This window comes from Culex quinquefasciatus, chromosome 2 (genome assembly GCF_015732765.1).
Source record: "Culex quinquefasciatus strain JHB chromosome 2, VPISU_Cqui_1.0_pri_paternal, whole genome shotgun sequence".
In the NCBI taxonomy this organism is placed as follows: Eukaryota; Metazoa; Arthropoda; class Insecta; order Diptera; family Culicidae; genus Culex; species Culex quinquefasciatus.
This window is the reverse complement of record NC_051862.1, coordinates 138,908,895-138,932,407: the sequence shown is the minus strand read 5'-3', so window position 1 is coordinate 138,932,407 and position 23,513 is coordinate 138,908,895. Positions and strand designations below refer to the sequence as shown.

The following is a 23,513-nucleotide window of genomic DNA, read 5'->3' as shown; positions in this document are numbered from 1 at the left end:
CAGTGTTTGGATTTTTTTTATAAAATCAGCATTGATTTAAAAATTCATAACTCGGTCGATATTTGGTACATTCAGGAAATTTCTGAATAGTTGGCATTTTATGTCCTAAAACATATCAGAAAATGGAAAAAAAATAAAAATAGTGTTTTTTTTTTTGCAAATCAAGTTTTAGTGACAAAAAGTGAAATTAATAAATCACCAAAATTTGTTTAACGTGTATCATTTTTGTCAGTGTAGTCCATATCCATACCTACAATTTTACAACGAAGACACCAAATCGATCAATTTTTTTTTTTCAAAAGATACAGATTTTTCAATTTTTATCATTTTGGTATGGACAGCTGCCAAATTTGTAAGGAAAATTATATAGACAAACTATTGAAGCAAAATGATTTTTTTGAGCATACCGAAGGCACCCAAAAAGTTTCAGTCGGATTAAAAAATACAAAAAAAATCGAATGACCGAAATCTCAGAGGACTGCTCAGCTTAAAAATGATTCATCAAATTTAGAAATACAAATATTTGCACCTACCTAAACTGTTTAAATTTTTATACTAATTTCAAATCTGTGTTCTCCCCGCAGCGCTTCCTGGACGACATGCAGAAGCACCCGGACGTGTACTTTGTCACCAACTACCAGGCAGTGGAGTGGATCCGCCAGCCCACCCCGCTCAACCAGCTGGGCCACTTTGAGCCGTGGCAGTGCGCACCCAAGCAGCTCGATCCGAACGAGGTGGCGTGCAATTTGCCGCGGACGTGCAAACTCCACAGCCGCGTGCTGCAGCAGGACCGGTATCTGTTCACCTGCAACGAGTGTCCCGCCCAGTATCCCTGGATCCGGAACGAGTTCGGGCTGGATTGAGAGGGGCGTGTGGCGTGGCAAGAGGCCAAAAGTTGAGACAGTATTTTTGTGACTAGTTGATAAGGATCTCGCGCATTTTTTAAGGCTTTCTTTCAAGAAAGAGAGAGGAAGAAATCGATTGTTAACGTTTTGTTAAATACATTCGTTATTTGTTGCAATATTTAACTTATACAAAGTAGGGATAAGTTTGCTGTTAAGATGTACGTTTTAGGTGCCAAAAAAGAAAGAGAAATTAATTCGTGAAGAATGTTGGCAAATCGTGAAAATGCAAAATTCAAAACCGCAATCGTTGTGGCATTCCCGTGATCTTCGAAAAGTAACAAATAAATAAGATTCCCAAAAAGCAAGAAACCCGAACTTTCCATTCCCCCTTCCCCGCCCCCCCTCTAACCTTCCTGTGTGATGAACGGATTCTGTATCGATTCCATGCCCTCCTGCGGACAGATCAACACCACGGATGTCCCCCGGCACACGACGAGCCCGAGATGTCGCGATTCCTCCGCCAGCTTGTAATCGTCCGGGTCACGCAGGAACTCGACCGTGTTGTCCAGCACCAGGTTGAGCAGCGGATCGTACCCCTTGAGGACACCCGCGGCTTCCCGCCCGCCGGCAAACTTGACCCGGATCGTTTTTTCCAGGTACTTGCTCAGGTCCAGGATGGATTCCTTGCGGCGTTTTTCCTTGTTGTCGCCACCGCCGCCCCCGGAACCACCTCCCCGATCACCACCGCGGTCTCCGCCGGGGCCCCCACCGGGACCGGACTGATTTGGGAAAAAAGTGTTAAAATTACACTGAAGAATTTATCAAACAGTGGTTACCTTTTTGTTATCGGCCATGATTTACTTTTGAAGTAAACTTGTTAAACTTTTAGCATAAAACTGCCAAATTACTGAGAAACGTTTGCGAAATTTGATTTTGTTTATTTACACACAAAGTAGATTGCTTTTTATTTCGAGGTTAGTTTGTCAAATTTGACGTTTAATAATGCCGGGATTTTTAAGTGTACTAAAATGTTAAGTACTAAAAAATGCCTAGGGACTTTGAACTGCAATTTATCACAGACAACGGAACTTAAACCATGTCAAAATCTGGAGCAACATTTGAAAAGGCCGGTACACTCAACCCCCGGTGGTTGGTCACTTTTTCGCAAGAAAAATTCTGGAGTTTTTTTTTGAAAAGGTTCAATAAACCTAATTTTTAGTTTTTTGCTTTTTGGGTGTTTTTAAAACCGCCTTGAGTCAGAGGTATTAAAAAACACCCAAAAAGCAAACACTGAAAATTTAGTTTATTGGACCTTTTAAAAAAAGGTGCAGGTGGTTATGTTCTACATGACCAATATGACAAAGAACTTTGTACAAAACTCAAAAAATCATGCATTTTTATTTATATTTTTTAATTCTTTGCCAATTTATTTAATCCTGAGTAATTAATTCTAATTAAATATTTGCATTCAATGGCACCCCTGTGGATATAAATTGCCCATATTGCCCCAAGTCGAATGGCTCGATAAACGTCCCCCCGGTAGAACCTTCCCTCAGGGCCATGGCTACTCCGGGTGTGGCCAATCCTGTCAAAATGGCCATTTTCACTACCACACCCAAAGTTAAAGAACGAGGGGATAGTCCTAACGAAAAGAAGCGTGAGGAAAGTGCTATTTTGCGAGAGTATAGTCCTCTCGCGTGTTCATTCGCTCATTGGAATAGTTCATCCTACTGAATGGCTTATATGGACAAATGACCACCATTCAGTCACCGAACCATGGTGGCCCATACGGCAAAGGCACGGATCAATATGCCGAAGGTCTTGGTTTCGAGTCTCGGTACCGGTTCGTTTTTTTATGGATGAACTTTTTTTGAAGATGAACCCATGAGTAAAGTACTCTCGGTAATTTCGGGATTTATCCTCTCAGTCCGCACACAGTAACATTTTACTACCGAATCGTGCTCTTTATACTCTCGAATGCCGATGTCCAGTTCTGGGTGCAGTATCAAAAACCATGAATTTTGATATCCATATTGCCCCAAGTCGTATGGTTCGATAAATGTACCCCCGGTAGAACCTTCTTCAGGACACTGGCCACTCCGGGTGTGGCCAATCCTGTCAAAATGGCCATTTTTACTACCAGTATCAAAAACCATGAATTTTGATACCCATATTGCCCCAAGTCGAATGGTTCGATAAATGTCCCCCCGGTAGAACCTTCCCGCAGGGCCATGGCCACTCCGGGTGTGGCCAATCCTGTCAAAATGGCCATTTTCACTACCAGTATAAAAAACCATGAATTTTGATACCCATATTGCCCCAAGTCGAATGGTTCGAAAAATTTCCCCCCGGTAGAACCTTCCCGCAGGGCCATGGCCACTCCGGGTGTGGCCAATCCTGTCAAAATGGCCATTTTCATTATCAGTATCAAAAACCATGAATTTTGATACCCATATTGCCCCAAGTCGAAAGGTTTGATAAATGTCCCCCCGGTAGAACCTTCCCTCAGGGCCATGGCCACTCCGGGTGTGGCCAATCCTGTCAAAATGGCCATTTTCACTACCAGTATCAAAAACCATGAATTTTGATACCCATATTGCCCCAAGTCGAATGGTTCGATAAATGTTCCCCCGGTAGAACCTTCCTGCAGGGCCATGGCCACTCCGGGTGTGGCCAATCCTGTCAAAATGGCCATTTTCACTACCAGTATAAAAAACCATGAATTTTGATACCCATATTGCCCCAAGTCGAATGGTTCGATAAATGTCCCCCCGGTATCCCCGGGTGTGGCCAATCCTGTCAAAATGGCCATTTTCATTATCAGTATCAAAAACCATGAATTTTGATACCCATATTGCCCCAAGTCGAAAGGTTTGATAAATGTCCCCCCCGTAGAACCTTCCCTCAGGGCCATGGCCACTCCGGGTGTGGCCAATATCCTACCAGTTTGGTCCCAACCCAATTGCCTTAAATCATTCTGGTTTTCGAGTGACCGATCTAACAATCTTCGTTAAAACAGAATTCCTCCCAAGTTGGTGCACAACCTGTGTCTTTCAATGTGTGCATGTGTGTGTGAGCAATAAAATTACCACCGTCGATCCGTCTCTGACGGATTTTCGAATAAAACTAAAATTGTTCAGAGGCTATCTGTTAGCTTATATAGTTCGCATGAAATGTGGCAACAATGGTGCAGCATTCTCGCGTGACAGTTCCAAGAAAGCAGGAGACGAGGCAAAATTTGCACCATGTTGCCACATTTCATGCTAACTATATAAGCTAACAGATAGCCTCTGAACAATTTTAGTTTTATTCGAAAATCCGTCAGAGACGGATCGACGGTGGTAATTTTATTGCTCACACACACATGCACACATTGAAAGACACAGGTTGTGCACCAACTTGGGAGGAATTCTGTTCTAACGAAGATTGTTAGATCGGTCACTCGAAAACCAGAATGATTTAAGGCAATTGGGTTGGGACCAAACTGGTAGGATATTGGCCACACCCGGAGTGGCCATGGCCCTGAGGGAAGGTTCTACCGGGGGACATTTATCGAACCATTCGACTTGGGGCAATATGGGTATCAAAATTCATGGTTTTTTATACTGGTAGTGAAAATGGCCATTTTGACAGGATTGGCCACACCCGGAGTGGCCATGGCCCTGAGGGAAGGTTCTACGGGGGGGACATTTATCAAACCTTTCGACTTGGGGCAATATGGGTATCAAAATTCATGGTTTTTTATACTGGTAGTGAAAATGGCCATTTTGACAGGATTGACCACACCCGGAGTGGCCATGGCCCTGCAGGAAGGTTCTACCGGGGGAACATTTATCAAACCATTCGACTTGGGGCAATATGGGTACCAAAATTCATGGTTTTCGATACTGGTAATAAAAATTACGGGAAGGTTTTCCCGGGAGGGTTCTGTTGGATGACGTTGTAGGGCTTTGAAGTATTGGGCAAAGTTGTAGAGGAGAAAATTTCATGAAAGTTTGTCAAAGGTGCCAAATTTGTAGCTCTTACTCTACTCGAAATATACGCCATTTTTGCAAAAATGGTAAAAAAGCACTTTTTTGGTTATAACTTAAAATGTTAGCATTTTAGCGGCCTACTATGTTCTGAAGAGTTGTTTATGACATAAAATTACCCATCTTTGCCGAAGACAGCAAAATGTTTTGAGCCTTTATTGAGGAGTTTAAAAAAAAATTAAGTGATTTTGAGCCTATTTTCAAGTTGCAATGTTTTCAAATGGCGCATTTTGGCGCATAATCGAACAATGCACCTGAAAGTACACACTTTCAACTACATTTTCTGAAAATATTTTCGTGTTTATTTGTGTCTATTTTCAGATATCTCAATTTGAATTCGTCAGATTTTTAATAATTTTATTTATGAATGTTATTCGAAATCATAATGAATACAAGGGGAAAATCGGTAAATTGAAGGGTAAATTGATCGATTTTTATGGAAATTACATCGTCTATGAAAAATTACGACAACTTTTCCAGAGTGACCTAATATAACAGGAAATACTTAATTCTAAATACGGACAATCATTTAAAATTTTCACTTACATTATTTTTGAGAAAACATGTTTTTATTCATAATTTTAAAATATAGGGGAAATATACCCATTTTAATCACACTAAGCCGTTCGACGAATTCTCATCACTTTTGCCGTTTCTGCTATTAAATCAACATTTTCAGATGTTTCAACAATGGAGAGTTGCTTGCTCACTTTTATTTGAGCTATTAATTACTTCGGAACAGTCAAAAACACTTTATATAAGCTATAATTCATGATCAAAGTGCTGATAGGCCGATAATAGAAATAGGCTGAGAAAGGGTATAGTTCCCCTATATCATAATTTTAAGCATGAACAATGTATTTTCCATAAAAAACGATCAATTTACTGATTATTACCACGTTTCAATAAGATTCTGCTTAAAAATTATAATTAAATTGATTAAAAACCGTCAAATTCAAATTGAGATATCTAAAAATAGACACCGATAGACACGGAGATATATTCAGAAAATCTAGTTGAAAGTGTGTACTTTCATGTGCATTGTTCGGTTTTGCGCCAAAATGCGCCATTTTGAAAACATTGCAACTTGAAAATAGTTTCAAAATCACTTAAAAATGGTTATAAGTAAAAGTAAAAGTAAATCTTTCCCAGTTCCTGAGGGGAACACCCTTGAAGAGTATCGGGGCCAGCAATTACAAAGCGGATTCTGTGGCAGTTTCAAAAATGGTTATAACTCCTCAATAAAGGCTCAACACATTTTGCTGTCTTCGGCAAAAATGTGTAATTTTATGTCATAAACAACTCTTCAGAACATAGTAGGCCGCTAAAATGCTAACATTTTAAGTTATCACCAAAAAAGTGCTTTTTAACCATTGTTGCAAAAATGGCGTATATCTCGAGTAGATTAAGAGCTACAAATTTGGCGCCTTTGACAAACTTTCATGAAATTTTCTCCCCTACAACTTTTCCCAATACACCAAAGCCCTACAACGTCATCCAACAGAACACTCCCCGGAAAACCTTCCCGTAATTTTTATTACCAGTATCGAAAACCATGAATTTTGATACCCATATTGCCCCAAGTCGTATGGTTCGATAAATGTCCCCCCGGTAGAACCTTCTTCATGGCACTGGCAACTCCAGGTGTGGGCAATCCTGTCAAAATGGCAATTTTCATTACCTGTATCAAAAACTATGCATTTGTATACCCATATTGCCCCAATTTATATGGTTCCGTAAAAACCATATTCACCGTAAAAACCATGAATTTTGATACCCATATTGCCCCAAGTCGAATGGTTCGATAAATGTCCCCCCGGTAGAACCTTCCCTCAGGGCCATGGCCACTCCGGGTGTGGCCAATCCTGTCAAAATGGCCATTTTCACTACCAGTATAAAAAAGCATGAATTTTGATACCCATATTGCCCCAAGTCGAATGGTTCGATAAATGTCCCCCCGGTAGAACCTTCCCTCAGGGCCATGGCCACTCCGGGTGTGGCCAATCCTGTCAAAATGGCCATTTTCACTACCAGTATAAAAAAAACCATGAATTTTGATACCCATATTGCCCCAAGTCGAATGGTTCGATAAATGTCCCCCCGGTAGAACCTTCCCGCAGGGCCATGGCCACTCCGGGTGTGGCCAATCCTGTCAAAATGGCCATTTTCACTACCAGTACCAAAACCATGAATTTTGATACCCATATTGCCCCAAGTCGAATGGTTCGATAAATGTCCCCCCGGTAGAACCTTCCCGCAGGGCCATGGCCACTCCGGGTGTGGCCAATCCTGTCAAAATGGCCATTTTCACTACCAGTATCAAAAACCATGAATTTTGATACCCATATTGCCCCAAGTCGAATGGTTTGATAAATGTCCCCCCGGTAGAACCTTCCCTCAGGGCCATGGCCACTCCGGGTGAGGCCAATCCTGTCAAAATGGCCATTTTCACTACCAGTATCAAAAACCATGAATTTTGATACCCATATTGCCCCAAGTCGAATGGTTCGATAAATGTCCCCCCGGTAGAACCTTCCCTCAGGGCCATGGCCACTCCGGGTGTGGCCAATCCTGTCAAAATGGCCATTTTCACTACCAGTATAAAAAACCATGAATTTTGATACCCATATTGCCCCAAGTCGAATGGTTCGATAAATGTCCCCCCGGTAGAACCTTCCCTCAGGGCCATGGCCACTCCGGGTGTGGCCAATATCCTACCAGTTTGGTCCCACCCCGTTTCCTTAAATCATTCTGGTTTTCGAGTGACCGATCTAACAATCTTCGTTAGAACAGAATTCCTCCCAAGTTGGTGCACAACCTGTGTCTTTCAATGTGTGCATGTGTGTGTGAGCAATAAAATTACCACCGTCGATCCGTCTCTGACGGATTTTCGAATAAAACTAAAATTGTTCAGAGGTTATCTGTTACTTATATAGTTCGCATGAAATGTGGCAACATGGTGCAAATTTTGCCTCGTCTCCTGCTTTCTTGGAACTGTCACGCGAGAATGCTGCACCATTGTTGCCACATTTCATTCGTTGCAGACCCCTTCCGCAGTACCAAGCATGCAACATTTTCGTAACGCGCGACATATTTCGTTTTTCTGGATTGACACCTCACCAGAATAGAGCCCTTAGGACAAAGTTCTTTGTCAAAAAACTCCAGATTTGGTAGTGTGTGTGAACTCCGTGTAAAAGGGGTGTTTAACTAAAACGTGACCCCGTTCGTTTGACAACAGTTGGTGTCAAACCATCGGGGTTTGAGTGTATACGACATTGCTCTTGGTAAGAACAAGATTGTCCGTCAGGCCTGAACGCAAACGCAAAATTTTGCGCCTGTCATCATAGCCTGCCAGTCATCGACCATTGACCAAAGCAACCCCTGCAGATTGTTCGAATGACAGTTGATGGAAAAATCGAACTGGCACAGCGTTCTGCGTTCACCACTGCGTCGAACGGACAATCATGTTCTTAGCTTTACACTGCGGTAGTTAGGTGGCAATAATCCAAGGGGGTTGACACATCAAATATTTTCATTCGAATCATTCCGTTCATTCCAGAATGAAACCAGAATGATGTTGGAATGATGCCAATTTTTCTGATTCTTCCTAATATAAATTTTGCGTGTTGTTTTACAACATTTTTATTTTTAAAATCGCTGTAACTTCACAAGGATTGGATTCGGATAATTGAATCAAGAACAATTTTTTTTATTATACTATTTTATTTTCTTACTTTTAACATAAAATTCAAGTTCTCGCGAACTTTCGACAACTTTAAAAATAGTTGTTTGAATCTTAACGAATTATTTCTCTAGAAAGAGATAAATGATTGGAACAAATCAAAAATTTTATTGGATTTATGCAAAAGAGTGAAGCTATGGAATTCAAAGAAAAAAAATGCAATCCTTTCGTTTTAATCTATTTCCTTGAACCAAATGCCATCTTCAGATATGAGACAAACATTTACGACCATTAAACTCACTTTCAAGACACAATCAACCTTTCTCCCATCTGATAAGTAACAATCCACGCGTCACCACGAGGCGTCGCGACTTTGGACGTCGCGAGTCGCGACGTTGAAGCTATCTTGCCTGGACGAAATATTTATCATACGTGACAACAAAAATGCATTTTGCAATTCTCACAAACAATGGACAATTCTGTTGATTTCGGCAAAATATTTGAATTCGCGATAAACTTTTCAAGAGTTTTGTTTGCTGGACAAATCGGGCAAAAGAAATTGCGAATTAAACAAATTTAAATATTTAGACTGCGAGACAATAGAAGCGAAATTGGGAACAGTTCATAACCTTAATGCATTTCAAAACTGTATCTTATGCATTTTCTGAAGCATGAATTAGGGATTGGGTGGCATCACACGCGAGTCCTGGCCGAAATCGAGGTTGCCATGCTCGCGCCGTTACCATGGCGCCCCTCGTCCATAAACAGTGCATTTTATTTGGGGCAAGTTGTGGCCGAGCTGCACAGCCACCTGCGAAATATTACAGCGAATTTATTTGAAGTTGGTTATCTGTGGCTACTAGACCAGGAGAATTTAACCTGGGGAAAGATGAGTGAGTTAAACTCGATAGAGTTGGACTCCAGCGAAACGATTCAGGACATTGCGTTGAAGTTGGTGACGGAGCAGTTGAAGAACGACTCGCACCTTAAGGTTGGACCTTCGGAAAGGACAATATTTGTACTGGGGAGCAAGGGCGCCGTAAGTGTTTGGAACTCCATGTATGAAGTGATTTATAATGAAATCTCTTAACTTTCAGGGAAAATCAACGCTCATAAATCGATTCCTAGACCGGGACGATGTTCCGCGGCCAACTCTCGCATTAGAATACTCCTTCGGTCGTCGCACGGCTTCCGGTCAGGGTGCTCAGAAAAACATCTGCAACGTGTGGGAGCTGGGCAGTCTCGTGAACTCAAACCAACTAATCGAGGTTCCCCTTCGGTCACATGGTCTGGCGACCTTCTCTGCCGTCATCGTGCTCGATCTATCGCTTCCCGATCGTCTGTGGACCGACCTGGAGTGCGTGCTGAACGGATTGAAGCAGGCCTTGGAGAAGAACTGCTCGTCGAAGGAGATCGCCGAAATGCAAGAAGCGATGCGTCAAAAAGTTGGCTCTGACCACGTGGATTTGAACACGCTCGAGGTGCTTCCGTTCCCGGTGATCATCGTTGGCGGCAAATACGACCAGTTCCAGAACCTGGACTCCGAAATTAAGAAGCACGTCTGCAGGTGTCTACGCTCGATCGCCCACGCCATCGGAGCCGCCCTCATCTTTTACACCTCGAAGAACACCGCCCTAACCAAGATGACCCGCGACGCCATGAACTACTTGGGCTTCGGCAGTCCCTCGAACCCGTTCAAAACTACCGCCGCGGACCACAACGGACCCATCGTGATTCCGTTCGGGGCGGATTCGTGGGAGAAGATCGGCGTAACTCCGAGCAACTCGGAACGGATTGGGCTCAATTATAGTTCGCAGATTCCGCAGGTTGGAACGGAGAAGGTGGCCATTCCGGACGATCCGGCCAAGGATGGTGGCTTCCGGGAGCGGGTGATCGACGAATTGAGGGCGCTCAAGGATGAGGAGTTGATGCGACTGCTGAAGGATACCGAGATGAGGATGAAGTTTGAAGCGGTTCAGTAGGAAGATTGTGGGGTGTTCAAACCATCATGTGTGGGATTGTAGTTTATGAGTGCCACTATATTATAGAAATAAAAAAAAATATATCAAATTGATATTGTCTAAATTTTAATACTTTTTGCTTGCTAATTTATTACGAGTTTACTTTTAAAAAAGCCTATAACATGGTGTCGATTCAAATCTAAATAATAAATTCCTCGCATTGCCCTGACCTCCACAGACCTCCAAACATACTCAAACCCCGATGGTTTGACATCAACTGTTGTCAAACGAGCGGGGTCACTTTTTAGTTTGACACCCATTTTACACGAAGTGCACACATACTACCAAAAGTTTGTTTTGATAGTGTGCGTGAGCGCCGTGTAAATAGTTCACTTTTTAGTTTGACTTTGACAAACCAACGCTTCACTTCGCTAGGAGACGGTGATATTAGCGGATTGCAGACTGGATTTGACTTCGACCAACCAACGGGGTACAAACTAAAAAAGTGTCAAACGAAAAAGTGACCAACCACCGGGGGTTTAGTGTATTTATTTTTTCAATATTTAATTCATTAAAACATACTCTACATTCCCCTTTTTGAATATTGAAAATTTAAAGCTTTGATCTTTATGAAAGCAAATTAGAGCATCTCCACCGGTGCGCACATAACTGAGTGACTATTTTGTTCACCCACAGCGCTACTATTTTAGTTTAGTCACCCTTCCCACACCGGTCGTTGATAAAGCGGGTTGGTAAAATAGTTACAGCCAACCCCACCGGGGGCGAGTATCAGCTTATTTTGACGTTTCGAAATAAAATTTGTTTTAATTTATTGGCATGACCAATTTGCCAAAATCTTCAAAGCCAGAAGTAATTATTTCCAAAAAAAAACTTGATTGGCCGCAACCTGGATTGTTCCGGGTTCCCCGGGGGATGTTCCGTGGGAGGGACATTGGCGGCACCGTATGGATATGGGCAATATTGGTGTCAAAATTCATAATCTTCGAAATCACACATGAAAATTTATGAAAATACGCATTTTCATTGAGCTGGCCACAACCCGGATTAGCCCAGATTCCCCGGGGGATGTTCCGTTGAGCGAACATTGGCGGTACCAATGAATATGAACAATGTTGGTGTGAAACTTCAAGATTTTTTAAATCGCAGATGAAAATTTCGAAAATGGACATTGCGAGTAGACTTGCCACAACCCGAATTGGTCCCAGTTCCCCCGGGGATGTTCCGCTGAGCGGACATTGGCGACACCGAATGAATATGGGCAATATTGGTGTCAAACTTCACGATTTTCAAAATCACATATGAAAATTACGAAAATGGACATTTGCAACGAACTGGCCACAACCCGGATGGTTCCGGTTTCCCCGGGGGATGTTCCGTTGGAGGGACATTGGTGGCACCGTATGAATATGGACAATATTGGTGTCAAAATTCACAATTTCCAAAATCACATATGAATATTGCAAAAACTGACATTTTAAACGGACTGGCCAGAACCCGGACGGTTCCGGGTTCCCCGGGGGATGTTCCATTTGAGGGACATTGGCGGCGCATATGAAAATTACGAAAATAAACATTTTCAGTGGATTGGCCACAACACGAATTGGTCCGGGTTCCCGCAGGGATGTTCCGTTGAGCGGACATTGGTGGCACAGTGTGAATATGGGCAATATTGGTGTCAAACTTCACGATTTTCAAAATCACATTTAAATTACGAAAACTGATATTTTGAGTGGACTGGCCACAACCCAGGTAGTTCCGGGTTTCCCGGGGGAAGTTCCATTGAAAGGATATGGCGGTATCATATGAACATGTTGGTGTCAAACATCACGATTTTCAAAATCACCTATCGAAATTACGAAAATGAACATATTAAGTTTATTCGTCACAAACTGCATCAATCCTAGTTCCGCGGAGTATGTTTCGTTGAAGGGACATTATCGGCACAAATGAATAAATAACAAATATTGAAGTTGTAAAGAAATATCATTTTTTCTACAGTCATCCAAATCAAATTATTCGCTCTACAGCATTGCCTTGGCGTTCTCGATTGCGAGATTCCTACTCGAAACTAGATGTCCGAAGGCTTGATTGTTGAGCAAGGGGGTTGACACATCAAATATTTTCATTCGAATCATTCCGTTCATTCCAGAATGAAACCAGAATGATGTTGGAATGATGCCAATTTTTCTGATTCTTCCTAATATAAATTTTGCGTGTTGAGCTGGGAAATGTCATTGCATTTTTTTGTGCCGAAACGTAAACAAACGGCAAAAATCCTTCTCAGGGCCAATAAATCCGTGTTCCCGTAGGTTGCATCGTATGTTCCGTCGTCGGTCGCAGTGAAATGTGTGGGCACGACAAAATGGGACGGGTGGTGGTTGCTACAGTCCACCGTAACCTGGAATAAGTGGCGATGACGACTGGGGGACGTCGGATTGGGCTATCACTGATCGGAGAGTATAGCCACAGTGGTGTCCACTTTTGAGGGGGGGGGGGGGGAAGAAGCCGCGGAGCAGGCTCTCCTGGTTCCCAGTTCCAAGTGTGAATCTGTTCACATTCGAAGGTCTTCGAAGTATTTTCTTTTATTTACAAGTTAGATGCTCTTAACAACGAGTTCTCTTTCAGAAACTTGACTTGAACAATACATCTCCGGCACGTCCATCGTTATTTACCTTCTCCGTCAAAGGAACAATCCGGCGGGTCATTGCGGTAACAGCGGGAGGCTGGCCCTTCCGACGAAAAACCCACCAGCAGCAGTCAAACAGCGCCACTCTGCCTCATCCCAGGACCCCTTTCAACGCGGTGCTCGACCCGCGGACTGACGCAGATCTGCAAGCTTCTCCGCCCTCCGCGCTATCTAGGGTCATGACGTGACGGCCAAAGTGCTGGCCATCAACAACGAAGCCGTGATGCCGCAAATGCAACCGCCACCCTTCAACGAACCATGCTCAACCCGGAAATGGAACCGCTAAAGTACAAGTAGTGGAACGACAGCGAACGGAGCATCTCCTATGAGCCGGACGATCTCTACATCGATCCACCGAAGCTGGCCGAAGCGTCGAACGGAGGAGTGGCCATCGCGAGAAGTTACGAGGTGTAGTCGATCGACGTGGCCTACCGGAAGGTCTTCCTGACTACTGGTGACGAGGCGTGGCCGAAAACTTGCTAGTGTTCGTCACGGTGCCGCTGGCCGTCTATGATCATCTGAAGACACTCAAGAGTATGAATGACTTCGAAGAACTCAGCCAGAAGCTGAAGCCCGGCAGCAAAGTGGCCATCATACCAGCTCATACACGAGGAGGGAAACACGGGCAAGAACTGGCCGGAATATCTTAGCCAATCGAAGACGCGAGGAAGGCGGCAAGGCTCGGCCCAAGACGCAGATCAAGACCGTCGAAGTGCAGGACAGACATTGACGCACGACGGCCGACGGTGATATATGAACAAACATTGCGTGGAATGTGAGAATCAATGGGTGAACAGAAGTTGGTCGTTGATAGTTTATGGTTCTTTCATAAAATCTCTATTTACAGAGCTCGATTAGCGATTGACCAGAAACACGTGAGAGAAGGCCCGCCCGGAGCACATGATCCCGATTCACCCCAACAGCCGCGCGATTGTTCTCAGAAGAGCAAGTTTGTCATACGCAAATCGCAGACAGCTCTCGCGATGTCGGTTTCTGGATGCCCTGATGAACGACAGATGGTAGAGCCGGCAGGCGGACCACCCGCCCGCCCTTGGTACGGAACACGTACCAGAACAACACGAAAAATACCAGTCACTATCCAATCCCTCTTCACCTTGGCCATCTCCACGCCCCCATGAACCTCCCAAGTTATTCAACGAGGAGGCTCCCTCACGCTACAACCCCAAATATGACCGCATCGTCCCCCTGCCCACGTTCAACGACGAATCTCCGAATGTGAGTGAAAACGGCTGAAAGAGGAAACCAGCAGTTCAGGATTGGCGACGGCAGCCGGTTCGGTACAACCTCCGAACCTGCTGAACGACATGTGTGCGCTGCATTTGGATCAAAGTAAGTTTGTTAGTAGTACATCTCAGCATTAGCTGGATATTCTTGAAATGGATTATCACCCTCTTTTTTCAGCCTACTCTATCAGAATCTTCAAGGTCAACCTCAACCTGCTATGCACAAATCTGCCTCGAAAGTGCCGCATGATCGATCACAGCGACAGACGATGACGGCGAGTCCACCGCGAACGGCAGCAGTGGAACATTGCCCTGCACGAAGCTCACCCTGGAGAAGCATTTGCAGCGGCCTTGCGTTCCCCTTCTCCGAACGGCGACCCTGCTGCGGCACCACCATTCCGAGATCGCCAGGCCGCACTGGGAGTCCAACCGGCTCGTGTACTACCTGAAACTGATCACCGACAGCATGATCTGGATAAGCCTAACTTGGCGAAGCCGGTACGGCGTTGGCAATGCCCAAGCTCTAATACAATCAGCCGCGTGAAATTCCCCTCAGGTAGCAGTCGACGCGTTAGTTGGTGAGGAAGCTGCATTCCGAACCAACGCCCCCCTCCCTCACCCTCTACAAGGAAGCCATCAAGAAGCCAGCTGGTTTGGATTATCCGGTCTGTAGGTCGCAACGAAATGGGAGTCAACCATTCCGTCCTGGTTCTGAAGCTGAACACCGTTCTGGAAACCTGACTCAGTCCCGGACCCTTCAAACTGATTTGGAACCTTCTGCAACTTCCCAGCATAAGTTGGTGGAACATTTTCACCGCAGTCGCACCATCACGCAGGAAACCCCAGCAATCGCAATAACTCCCAATCCGGTTTGATATAATTCTAAAAAAATCATGTGATTAAGCTTCATACTTGTATCTAAAAAAAAATTAAAAAAAATCCAAAACAAAAATTAGAAGAAATCATGTCCCCGAAATACGCCGGAACCTAGCCAAGATATACGCTTAAAATCTGGCCCATGTCGTCCACAATAACTAGTTAAAATCTGACCTAATCCATCAGTGTAACCGCATAACCGAACTCAGAAACCTGGGAAAAGTCTGGGGGAAATCGGCCAGAAGATCTCCGGCCGCTGCCGAAAATTCATTCTCCCCACCACCCTCCGCAAAAACAGCTGAACATCCGCCTGTTGTACGAGTTGGCCCTGTCTCGTTCCCTACTTCTGCCCCGCCGCCGTCAGATCTTTCCTGACCCTCTGCAACTGTATTTCCTATTCGCGAAACTGAGCAGACTCTGTTTAAACTCGCTGAAGAGACTCAGCCAAGGACTCAGCAGATCCAAATCTTCATTATTTATTTCATCCTGAACTGCGTCCCGCACATCTACAGAAAGTACAGATCCAGCGCGGCCACCAGAAGTTTTGTCCGGAAGAATATATTTCACTCCATCATCTAACACCTCCTTGAAGAACCATGGCAGGAACCTGTCAAGAGTGCGCCCTCCGCCAAGAATCCAATACCGATCCATACACACGTCGGCAAAACTGACTCCTCAAACTCCAACTCTCGTTCGCCGATCCTGCCAACCTCGTGGCCAATACCCGGATTGTTTTCGGGTCGGTTCGCTCAGTCAGACACTTGTGTAGGCCAAAACATGTCAGTCCAGTCGTTTCTCCGGATCTAAACGGCACGGTCCACAGAACAACCGCAGACTCCCCTTCCAAAGTACCCAGCACCAACAAATGTTTTGATTCTGAAAGATAAATATTATGACAGCCACACTGTTATCTGCACTTGCTCATTTTTGCCAGAATCATCCTCGTCATTCCAGTCATTCCAGAATTAACCCGGAATTATTCCAGAATGACCGAGTGTCAACCCCCTTGCAATAATCTCCTGTCACTAACAGCGAAGGAGAAACGTGATTTTTATCTCGCAAAAAGCAATATACTCAACCCCCGGTGGTTGGTCACTTTTTCGTTTGACACTTTTTTTAGTTTGTACCCTGTTGGTTGGTCAAAGTCAAACTAAAAAGTGACGAACTGTCACTTTTTACACGGCGCTCACGCACTCTATCAAAACAAATGTATGGTAGTATGTGTGAACGCCGTGTAAAAGGGGGTGTCAAACTAAAAAGAGCCCCTTTTCGTTTGACAACAGTTGGTGTCAAACCAGCGGGGTTTGAGTGTAATAATGATAAAAAAACAGGAATTCAGGACCCTATTTCACAAGACCGTGCTAAACTCCCTGGGCACACCGCAGCTGTCAACCTGCGCGCTCCTGTCAACCATTTTGTACTAAAGAGAGAGCCCGCACGCTCTCTCTCCCATCATCCCGTCGCGCCTGTCAAAAAGGTGGCGCTTTTGTTCACGCGTTCGCACACGCGCCCGTTTCGCAGTAGTATTCGTGTGTGCTCTTTTCAACTTGTGGCGACGAACAAAAGCCGGCAAAATTTCAACCTCCCTCCTTTCGATCGTTCTCAGTTCCCGAAAAACCATCGACGACCGTGCACGCAACTTCTGCTTTGCTGATGGTGCGATTTGTTGAAATTGTTTAAAGTGAGTTTGATAAAGTGGCAATTTGAACAATTTCGAGACATTTTCGTGCGCGACCTTGAATCGCTAATCCAGGAAAAGGAGAAAAAACCCGTTTTTTTGTACCCAAGAAAGAGCAGTAATCCGCGGAAGAAGAAGACCAAAGACCTTCAGCTGGAAGGAGAAGAAGAACCGCCCAGAAAAAGGCTCAACAGCAGAAGAAGAGTTGCGAGCGTGTTTGTGTGTGTGTGTATCGCTCCTGCTCACACGCACACAGTTGTACAAATCGGAGAGAAGAGAGAGAGACTCTCCCGGACAGGAGAGGGAGCGAACTTTGTTTTTGGGCTGGAGAAAGAACTTTGACGGATTTTTCTGCTCCGCCGCGGCCAGTCTGCAAAGAGCGCGTTCGTTTTTCGGCAAAATCTCCGGTGGCCTCCGCGCGGCCGTTTGTGTTTGTGTGTGCACCAAGTTCTGCTGGAGCAGCCGCCGCCGCCGCCATCGGGCTGCCACATTTTTCTTTCTTTTCCTTTGTGATTGAGGTGCCCTCCGGAAAGAAGTGACCACTTTCGTGGCAGCAGATTCCCTCTCGCAAGATCGTCAGAACCAACTCCTGCCAAAGGTAAGTCTCCACCAACCTTCCTTCCAACCCCACAATTTCTCACAAAAATCGATAAACGCGAAAAGTTGCCAACTTCAGCAGAGAGAAGCAAAAAAATAACTCCAAAACTCCCGGAATAAGTACCGTGGAAAATCGGAGACCGGCTGGCCGGGCGGCGGGGGTCTTCCACCTTTGCGATTCTGCTGGCATTGACAGAAACGCGAAGAGCCTTCACCGTCGTCGTCGTCGTCACCACCAACACCAGCACCATCGGGCAAAAAAAAAACTTGTCAAAAAAAAATCACGATGGTTGGCGGCCCCGGCCAGGTTGCTTCTTCTTTTGGAAACATTACTCGGCTGGACACGGCAAAAATGAGACTCGAGGAACTAGATTTTTTTTGGAGGCAGCATCATGAGACCAAAAATATGTTGTTGGAGAAGATTATCCCTACAAAAATATTTCATTTAAAGTTATCTAAACGCAGTAAATTTAGGATACGAAAAATAAGAATAATCGTCTATTATGGCAAACAAATTAAATTTTGACCTGAAACCTGTAATTTGGGTCGGCACAAAAGACAAGCCATGTATCATGAGTCATTTTTCTCATTTAGATGAGAGAGCTAAAAACGTTTGTCTTAGCCAAAACTGCTTCATGGGGAAAACTTTATAGAACAATCGGATCGAGTGCTGGACTCACAATCCAGAGGTCGCCGGTTTGGAACCAGGGGCGGGTGCTCACAATATATGTACCAAGTTTAAATATAGTATGAGTATGTTATGACACCGATTTTCATGGTTATTTGAATTACTCAAACAGTAATGTATGCAACAAGTTACAAACTGTTACACTGTTTGATTTAGATGAAACTTTGCCAATGCATTTCCTATCATAGGGAATGCATGGGCAAAGGCTATGTCAAAAAAGTAATTTCTCATTACAGTCCAGACTCAATTAGCCGAAGGTTTGTATGGGACTTCGGATAATTTTAGTGAAACTTGAATGGTTTATTAGACCCGCCCGTAAAAAAAGTTAAGTAAAAAAAACAATTTTTTTTTCCGTGTATCGTTATCATATGTCCACGTCGTTTGTGGATAGTCCCCGTAAAAATTTCTGCATTTTTGTATGACCCAATCTCACCCCTCAGACCCAATGTCACCCCCCGATGCCGATAACTATATTTTCCAAAAATAAAAACCCAATAAAAACCTAACACTCTGCCAAAGACACCAAATCGATCAAAAAATCCCATCGGGGCCATCCATAAACCACGTGCACACTTTTTTTTTTGAAATCTGCAACTTTTTGCCGCTGATTAAACGGCAATGGCTGCAGATTTGGAACCACTCGAACAGATCCCTCTCCTGGTGACGCCAAAGCAGGAAAATCCACGTCCGTGAAAGCTGGTGGTGTTTTGCGGCGATTTGGTTGGTGCCTCGTCGTTGCTTGCTGCCGAATTTTCACAAACTCAGCACGTTTTGGGCAGCTCCGATTCTTGGTCGAATGGTCGCCACCGCAATTGAAGCATTTGTGTTGCAAGCTTGAGTTTTGTGCTCACCTCCACAGGTTGCACAGCGACTCTTGACGAAACAGTTCCTTCCACCATGTCCAAACAGCAAGCAGTTCGAACATTACGTCACGTCACGGTGCACTGGACGATAACGTTCCCAAGTCCAGGGTTGTTACGGACGGCGCGGATCGCGCGATTAGCGCGTTTCGCGCGGATAGGGCGGATCTGGCGCGGATTTGCTGGCTAATTTTGCTCAGGCGCGGATTTCGCGCGGATGGCAATTTTGATAAATAAATTAATTGAGAGAGATAGAATTCCTTTCAAGTTATTAAGAAAAATATTATCAGGAATTACGATAATTTGTTTTTTCCTTTGAGTGCAAGAATTTCATAATTTTTATTAATTGAATTTTCTTCTGAAAATGTTTGTTTGTATTTTCTTAGTACGAAACGTCGAAAAATGAAGATGAAGATTATGTAGAAATAATTTTTTTATATGTTTCTTATCATTTCTTAACATCTCCGGCTCTGAATATTTAATTTCTTTTTAGTTTTGAGTAATGATTTTTAACCTTATTTATTTTTAATTTTATACCGGATTTATTCAATTTTTAATTTTGTAAATCAAATATTAAGTTTTTTTCCCGAAGATATATACATTCGAATGTGTAACAAAAACTATTATTGGGGCTTGTTCTGGTGGGCGCTAAATATGAGCTTGATTGGACGTAACAGAAGCTGGCCTCTATTTTTGGAATGGAATTTAATCGGTAGAAATATTTTTTTCTAAATTTAAACATTCTTGGCGAATAAAAAGATCAGATTATTCAAAATTCAAAGCTTCAGAAATTCAAAAATTTGAAAAAAAATGTTTTAATAGTTTTTATTATAACAAAAAATTAAAATACATATTATTTTTTTTTCGAAATTTCTAAAATCGTAATTTAAAAAATCTGAAATTTCGAAAATCAAAATTTTAGCAATCTGAAATTCAAAATACCAAAAATTTTGGTAATTGAAAATTTGAAGATTTGAAAAAAATGAAAATTAAAAAGTCAAAATTTAAAAACTGAAAAAAATCAAATTCAAACCAAAAAGAGTAGTAGTTTAGTATTCTTAAGCTTATAAACTCTAAAATTCTTAAATTCTTAAGTTCTTAAATTCTTAAATTCTCTTGAATTCTTAAATGTTTTTATTTTTAAATTCTTAGTTCTCAAATTCTTGAATTCCACAATTTTGAAGTCTTATTTTATGTAAGAGATTTTGAAATTATAAGAAGATATTATTTTAAATATCGGAAATTAAATTTCTTTCGGAGTGAAATTTTTGCGAGGATTTTGGATTACAAACTGTATAAAAATTCTTAGATTTTGAATATTTAGACTTTCGAAATTAAAAATTTATCATTTTATAATTTTAGATTTTGATTTAATTTTGAGGTTATTTTTTTGAAGTTAAATTTTCTGGTGTTTAAATATTGTATTTCCCATTTTGAAGATTTTTTTTTTTCATGACCCTTGCCTTGACCGTCTCTTGAGGATTTTTTTCTAAATGGATTTATTGCTTTCATTCTTTTGGATCCTTTAAACATAAAACGAGTTTTTTCAATCAAATACTTTCTGAATTAGTTTTTCTTCATTAAAAAATAAAATTTCTTCAATGTTGGTCGCGATATTTTTTTTTATACGGCTTGGATTTCACGCGGTTTTGGATTTTAGGTCGGCGCGGATTTTTTTTCGACTTTCCCGTAACAACCCTGAAACCGTGACATAAACAAACCCGACTCAGTCGTGAGTGCCCTAGCTCACTGAGCAGCTGCACTGTGTGACAGTAGTCGACCAACGCTCATTCGACGTTGCACACACACACACACATAAAAAAAACAAGTTTTTACACAAATAGTTTGTATTTAGGCGTGGAAATGTAATTTTGAATATAAGTTATAGTTGTTTTAAGTGTTTTGCTCAGTCTAGAACCATTCAATTGTTTGAAAATAGTCAAAATAGTGTTTAGAGAGGATTTCACGAGTCAGTCATATGACACGAATTGAGTGAGTGTCGCTCATTTTTTCATGTCTCTCATTCTCCAGCAGCCGACCGGCACGGGTCAGGCGGCAGTGGTTGAACGGACGCAGTAGGCTTACAGTCACAAGCTAGCAGTGAACTGAATTTTTGGCTTGCTGGGTTGAAAACTTTTTGCAGGCCTGCTGACGAGTCTGCAAATTCAAGTATTGGACTTACACTCCTACCCTTGTCGAACTGCAGGCTTCTGGGGAAGGCGCCGGTAATGACGAATAAAATAGGGATCTTCAAGAGTTAAACAGTGAACGGATGATTGGCTACCACTAATCAATTTTGATTCATTGTTTAACTTCCGCTGATCTGTCAATAATGGAGAAGCATCTTATTTGGCAGTCAACCACTAGGATTCGTCTTTAGGATAGCTAAGCATTTTCGAGATTTAGGCTGTCTCAAAGCTCTTTATTGCTCGCTGGTTCGTTCTACGCTCGAGTACTGTTCCACGGTTTGGGCTCCCTTCTACCAGAACGCCATTCAACGCGTGGAGTCGGTGCAGCGAAAGTTCGTCAAATATGCCCAACGTCACATCACCTGGCCTGATCCTTTAAATCCTCCGAGCTATGCTGAGCGTTGCAAAATGCTAAACCTTGATCCTCTCTCGGTAAGACGTGATGTTGCAAAGGCAGTGTTTGTAGCTGACCTCCTGCAGTCGTCCATTGATTGTCCCGCTGTTTTGCAACTGATCAATATTAACACCCGCCGGCGTGTACTTCGCAACCACTCTTTTTTGACGGTTCGCCGAGCTCTGACTAATTACGGACATAACGAACCAGTTTCTAGTATGTGTCGTATTTTTAACTTGTGCTCTGACCATTTCGACTTTGACCTGCCCCGCGACAAAATCAAAATCCGTTTCCTTAATTTCCTCAAGTCCCTTCCTGACAATACACACGTAGATATTAGAACACTGTGATATTTTTGTTAATTTATTGAGTTAGTTTTAAAGTAACCCGTCTTGTATCATTTGAGTTTTGTGTACTTGTTGATGCGAAAAGACGAGGTGGTTTTGTGCCTCTTTGAGAGAGTGTCTTGGAATATGCTAGACACATCTCAAGGGGGCTTTTGTCCACCTCCTAATAAAGAAAAATAATAAAAAAATAATAAAATAACCACGCACATGTTCATGATAGGGACCTACATAGGGAAATTAAATGTTCTGGGAGAAATTTCAAACACCCAAAGTCGTTCAAATTTAAGGTTGAAAAACTTGTAGTTTTTCTTTCGAGCTGGCACTTTTTTTATACCGAACAAGCACAAACATAACAAAAACTACCAGATTATTATCAACAACAGTTTTACAATACTTGTAATTGTTATAAGTCTCGTTTTTTTTGCCAAAACTTTTTTAAATTAATTCCAACCTTTTTCTTGCATGATCTTGTTGCTAGATTGGAACCCCGATTTGACAGTTCGATTGGAACTCTGAGAGTGACATTTCGCCTCTCCATATAGGCTCTCTAGTTCATGAGATATTTGGTAAAGATGAAGCTTGTTTTCATTTATGTATGTTTCGGGAAAATTCAAATATCGAATAAAATCCAAACGTTTGTTGTGATTATTGTAAACATGGATAACTTTTTAACATGTTGTCTTGATTTCAATAATCTCTACAAAAAATCTCAAATTTAAAAGTTAATGCTATTTAAGAAGTCGTAAATCCGCAAACTCACACCCAAATCCAAATAAAAATCTAAAAATGCATCTGATGTCGGTTCCGGAACTACTATGTCACACGGGCAGCTCCCCCCAATTTCGGGCGAAAACCATTTCCCAAAAAAAAAACCTGAACCCACATTTGACACCAATAAGCTGTGTGTGCTGTGGGGACCGGTGAAAGAGGGTCATCGTCTTAACGCCCAGAGGGCCCCCTCGCCCATCTCTGATGGTGGCGAGAATCGACCATGAAATCGAGAAAAAACGAAAATTGCTGCGAAAAGCGAGAAAATGGACATCACAGAGAAGAGTGAAAAAAAAAAAGTGTTCATGATTCGGGGTGAAACAATGGGAAATCCCCCTGCCGACCCAGGGTAAAAGTGGGGGAGGAAGGGAAAGGGCGCGCGGTGGCACTTGAGGAAATACTGGAGATTGGTCAGGCTTATCTGGATGGGGAGGGGGTTGGTGGGTGAAGAACCGGAGAGAGATGTGAAAAGATCATGGACACAAACTGTTGTTGGGCTTTGTCCAGCAGGGTCATCCAGCAGCATCGGTCCGGTCGTAAAAGCTATTTGTGTTCATGTGTACCTTTGTGGACTCGACATTGATGAACAACCAACCTTCGGGAAGGTTGATCGTTACAGATGAATAGTCGAATCGTTACTTTTTCA

The 23,513-nt window shown here is 42.9% G+C and overlaps 4 protein-coding genes across 6 annotated transcripts in view; 3 read left to right on the top strand and 1 right to left on the bottom strand.

Moving 5' to 3' along the window:
- Positions 1–991, top strand: part of LOC6036693 (chitin deacetylase 1) — a 47,555-nt gene extending 46,564 nt beyond the window's left edge. For all 3 annotated transcript variants that reach the window (XM_038255787.1, XM_038255785.1, XM_038255786.1), the window contains exon 6: positions 585–991. In XM_038255787.1, the coding sequence (XP_038111715.1) occupies positions 585–863 (279 nt within the window). In that variant the 3' untranslated portion in view covers positions 864–991. The remainder of the gene's footprint in view (positions 1–584) is intronic.
- LOC6036642 (U6 snRNA-associated Sm-like protein LSm7) lies at positions 982–1,841 on the bottom strand. The gene is made up of 2 exons (XM_001846614.2): positions 1,682–1,841; positions 982–1,624 (listed from the first exon to the last, which is right to left on the bottom strand). The coding sequence occupies exons 1-2, from the start codon at positions 1,697–1,699 to the stop codon at positions 1,250–1,252; spliced, it is 393 nt and encodes a 130-aa protein (XP_001846666.1). The 5' UTR covers positions 1,700–1,841; the 3' UTR covers positions 982–1,249.
- Positions 1,842–8,898: 7,057 nt separating this feature from the next.
- Positions 8,899–10,623, top strand: LOC119768095 (cytoplasmic dynein 2 light intermediate chain 1-like). Its single transcript, XM_038258501.1, has 2 exons — positions 8,899–9,597; positions 9,656–10,623. The coding sequence occupies exons 1-2, from the start codon at positions 9,214–9,216 to the stop codon at positions 10,538–10,540; spliced, it is 1,269 nt and encodes a 422-aa protein (XP_038114429.1). The 5' UTR covers positions 8,899–9,213; the 3' UTR covers positions 10,541–10,623.
- Positions 10,624–16,865: 6,242 nt separating this feature from the next.
- The window catches only part of LOC6036638 (serine/threonine-protein kinase grp), a 58,014-nt gene continuing 51,366 nt past the window's right edge, over positions 16,866–23,513 (top strand). The window contains exon 1 of the mRNA XM_038257808.1: positions 16,866–17,622. The gene's annotated coding sequence lies outside the window, so the exon portion shown is untranslated. The remainder of the gene's footprint in view (positions 17,623–23,513) is intronic.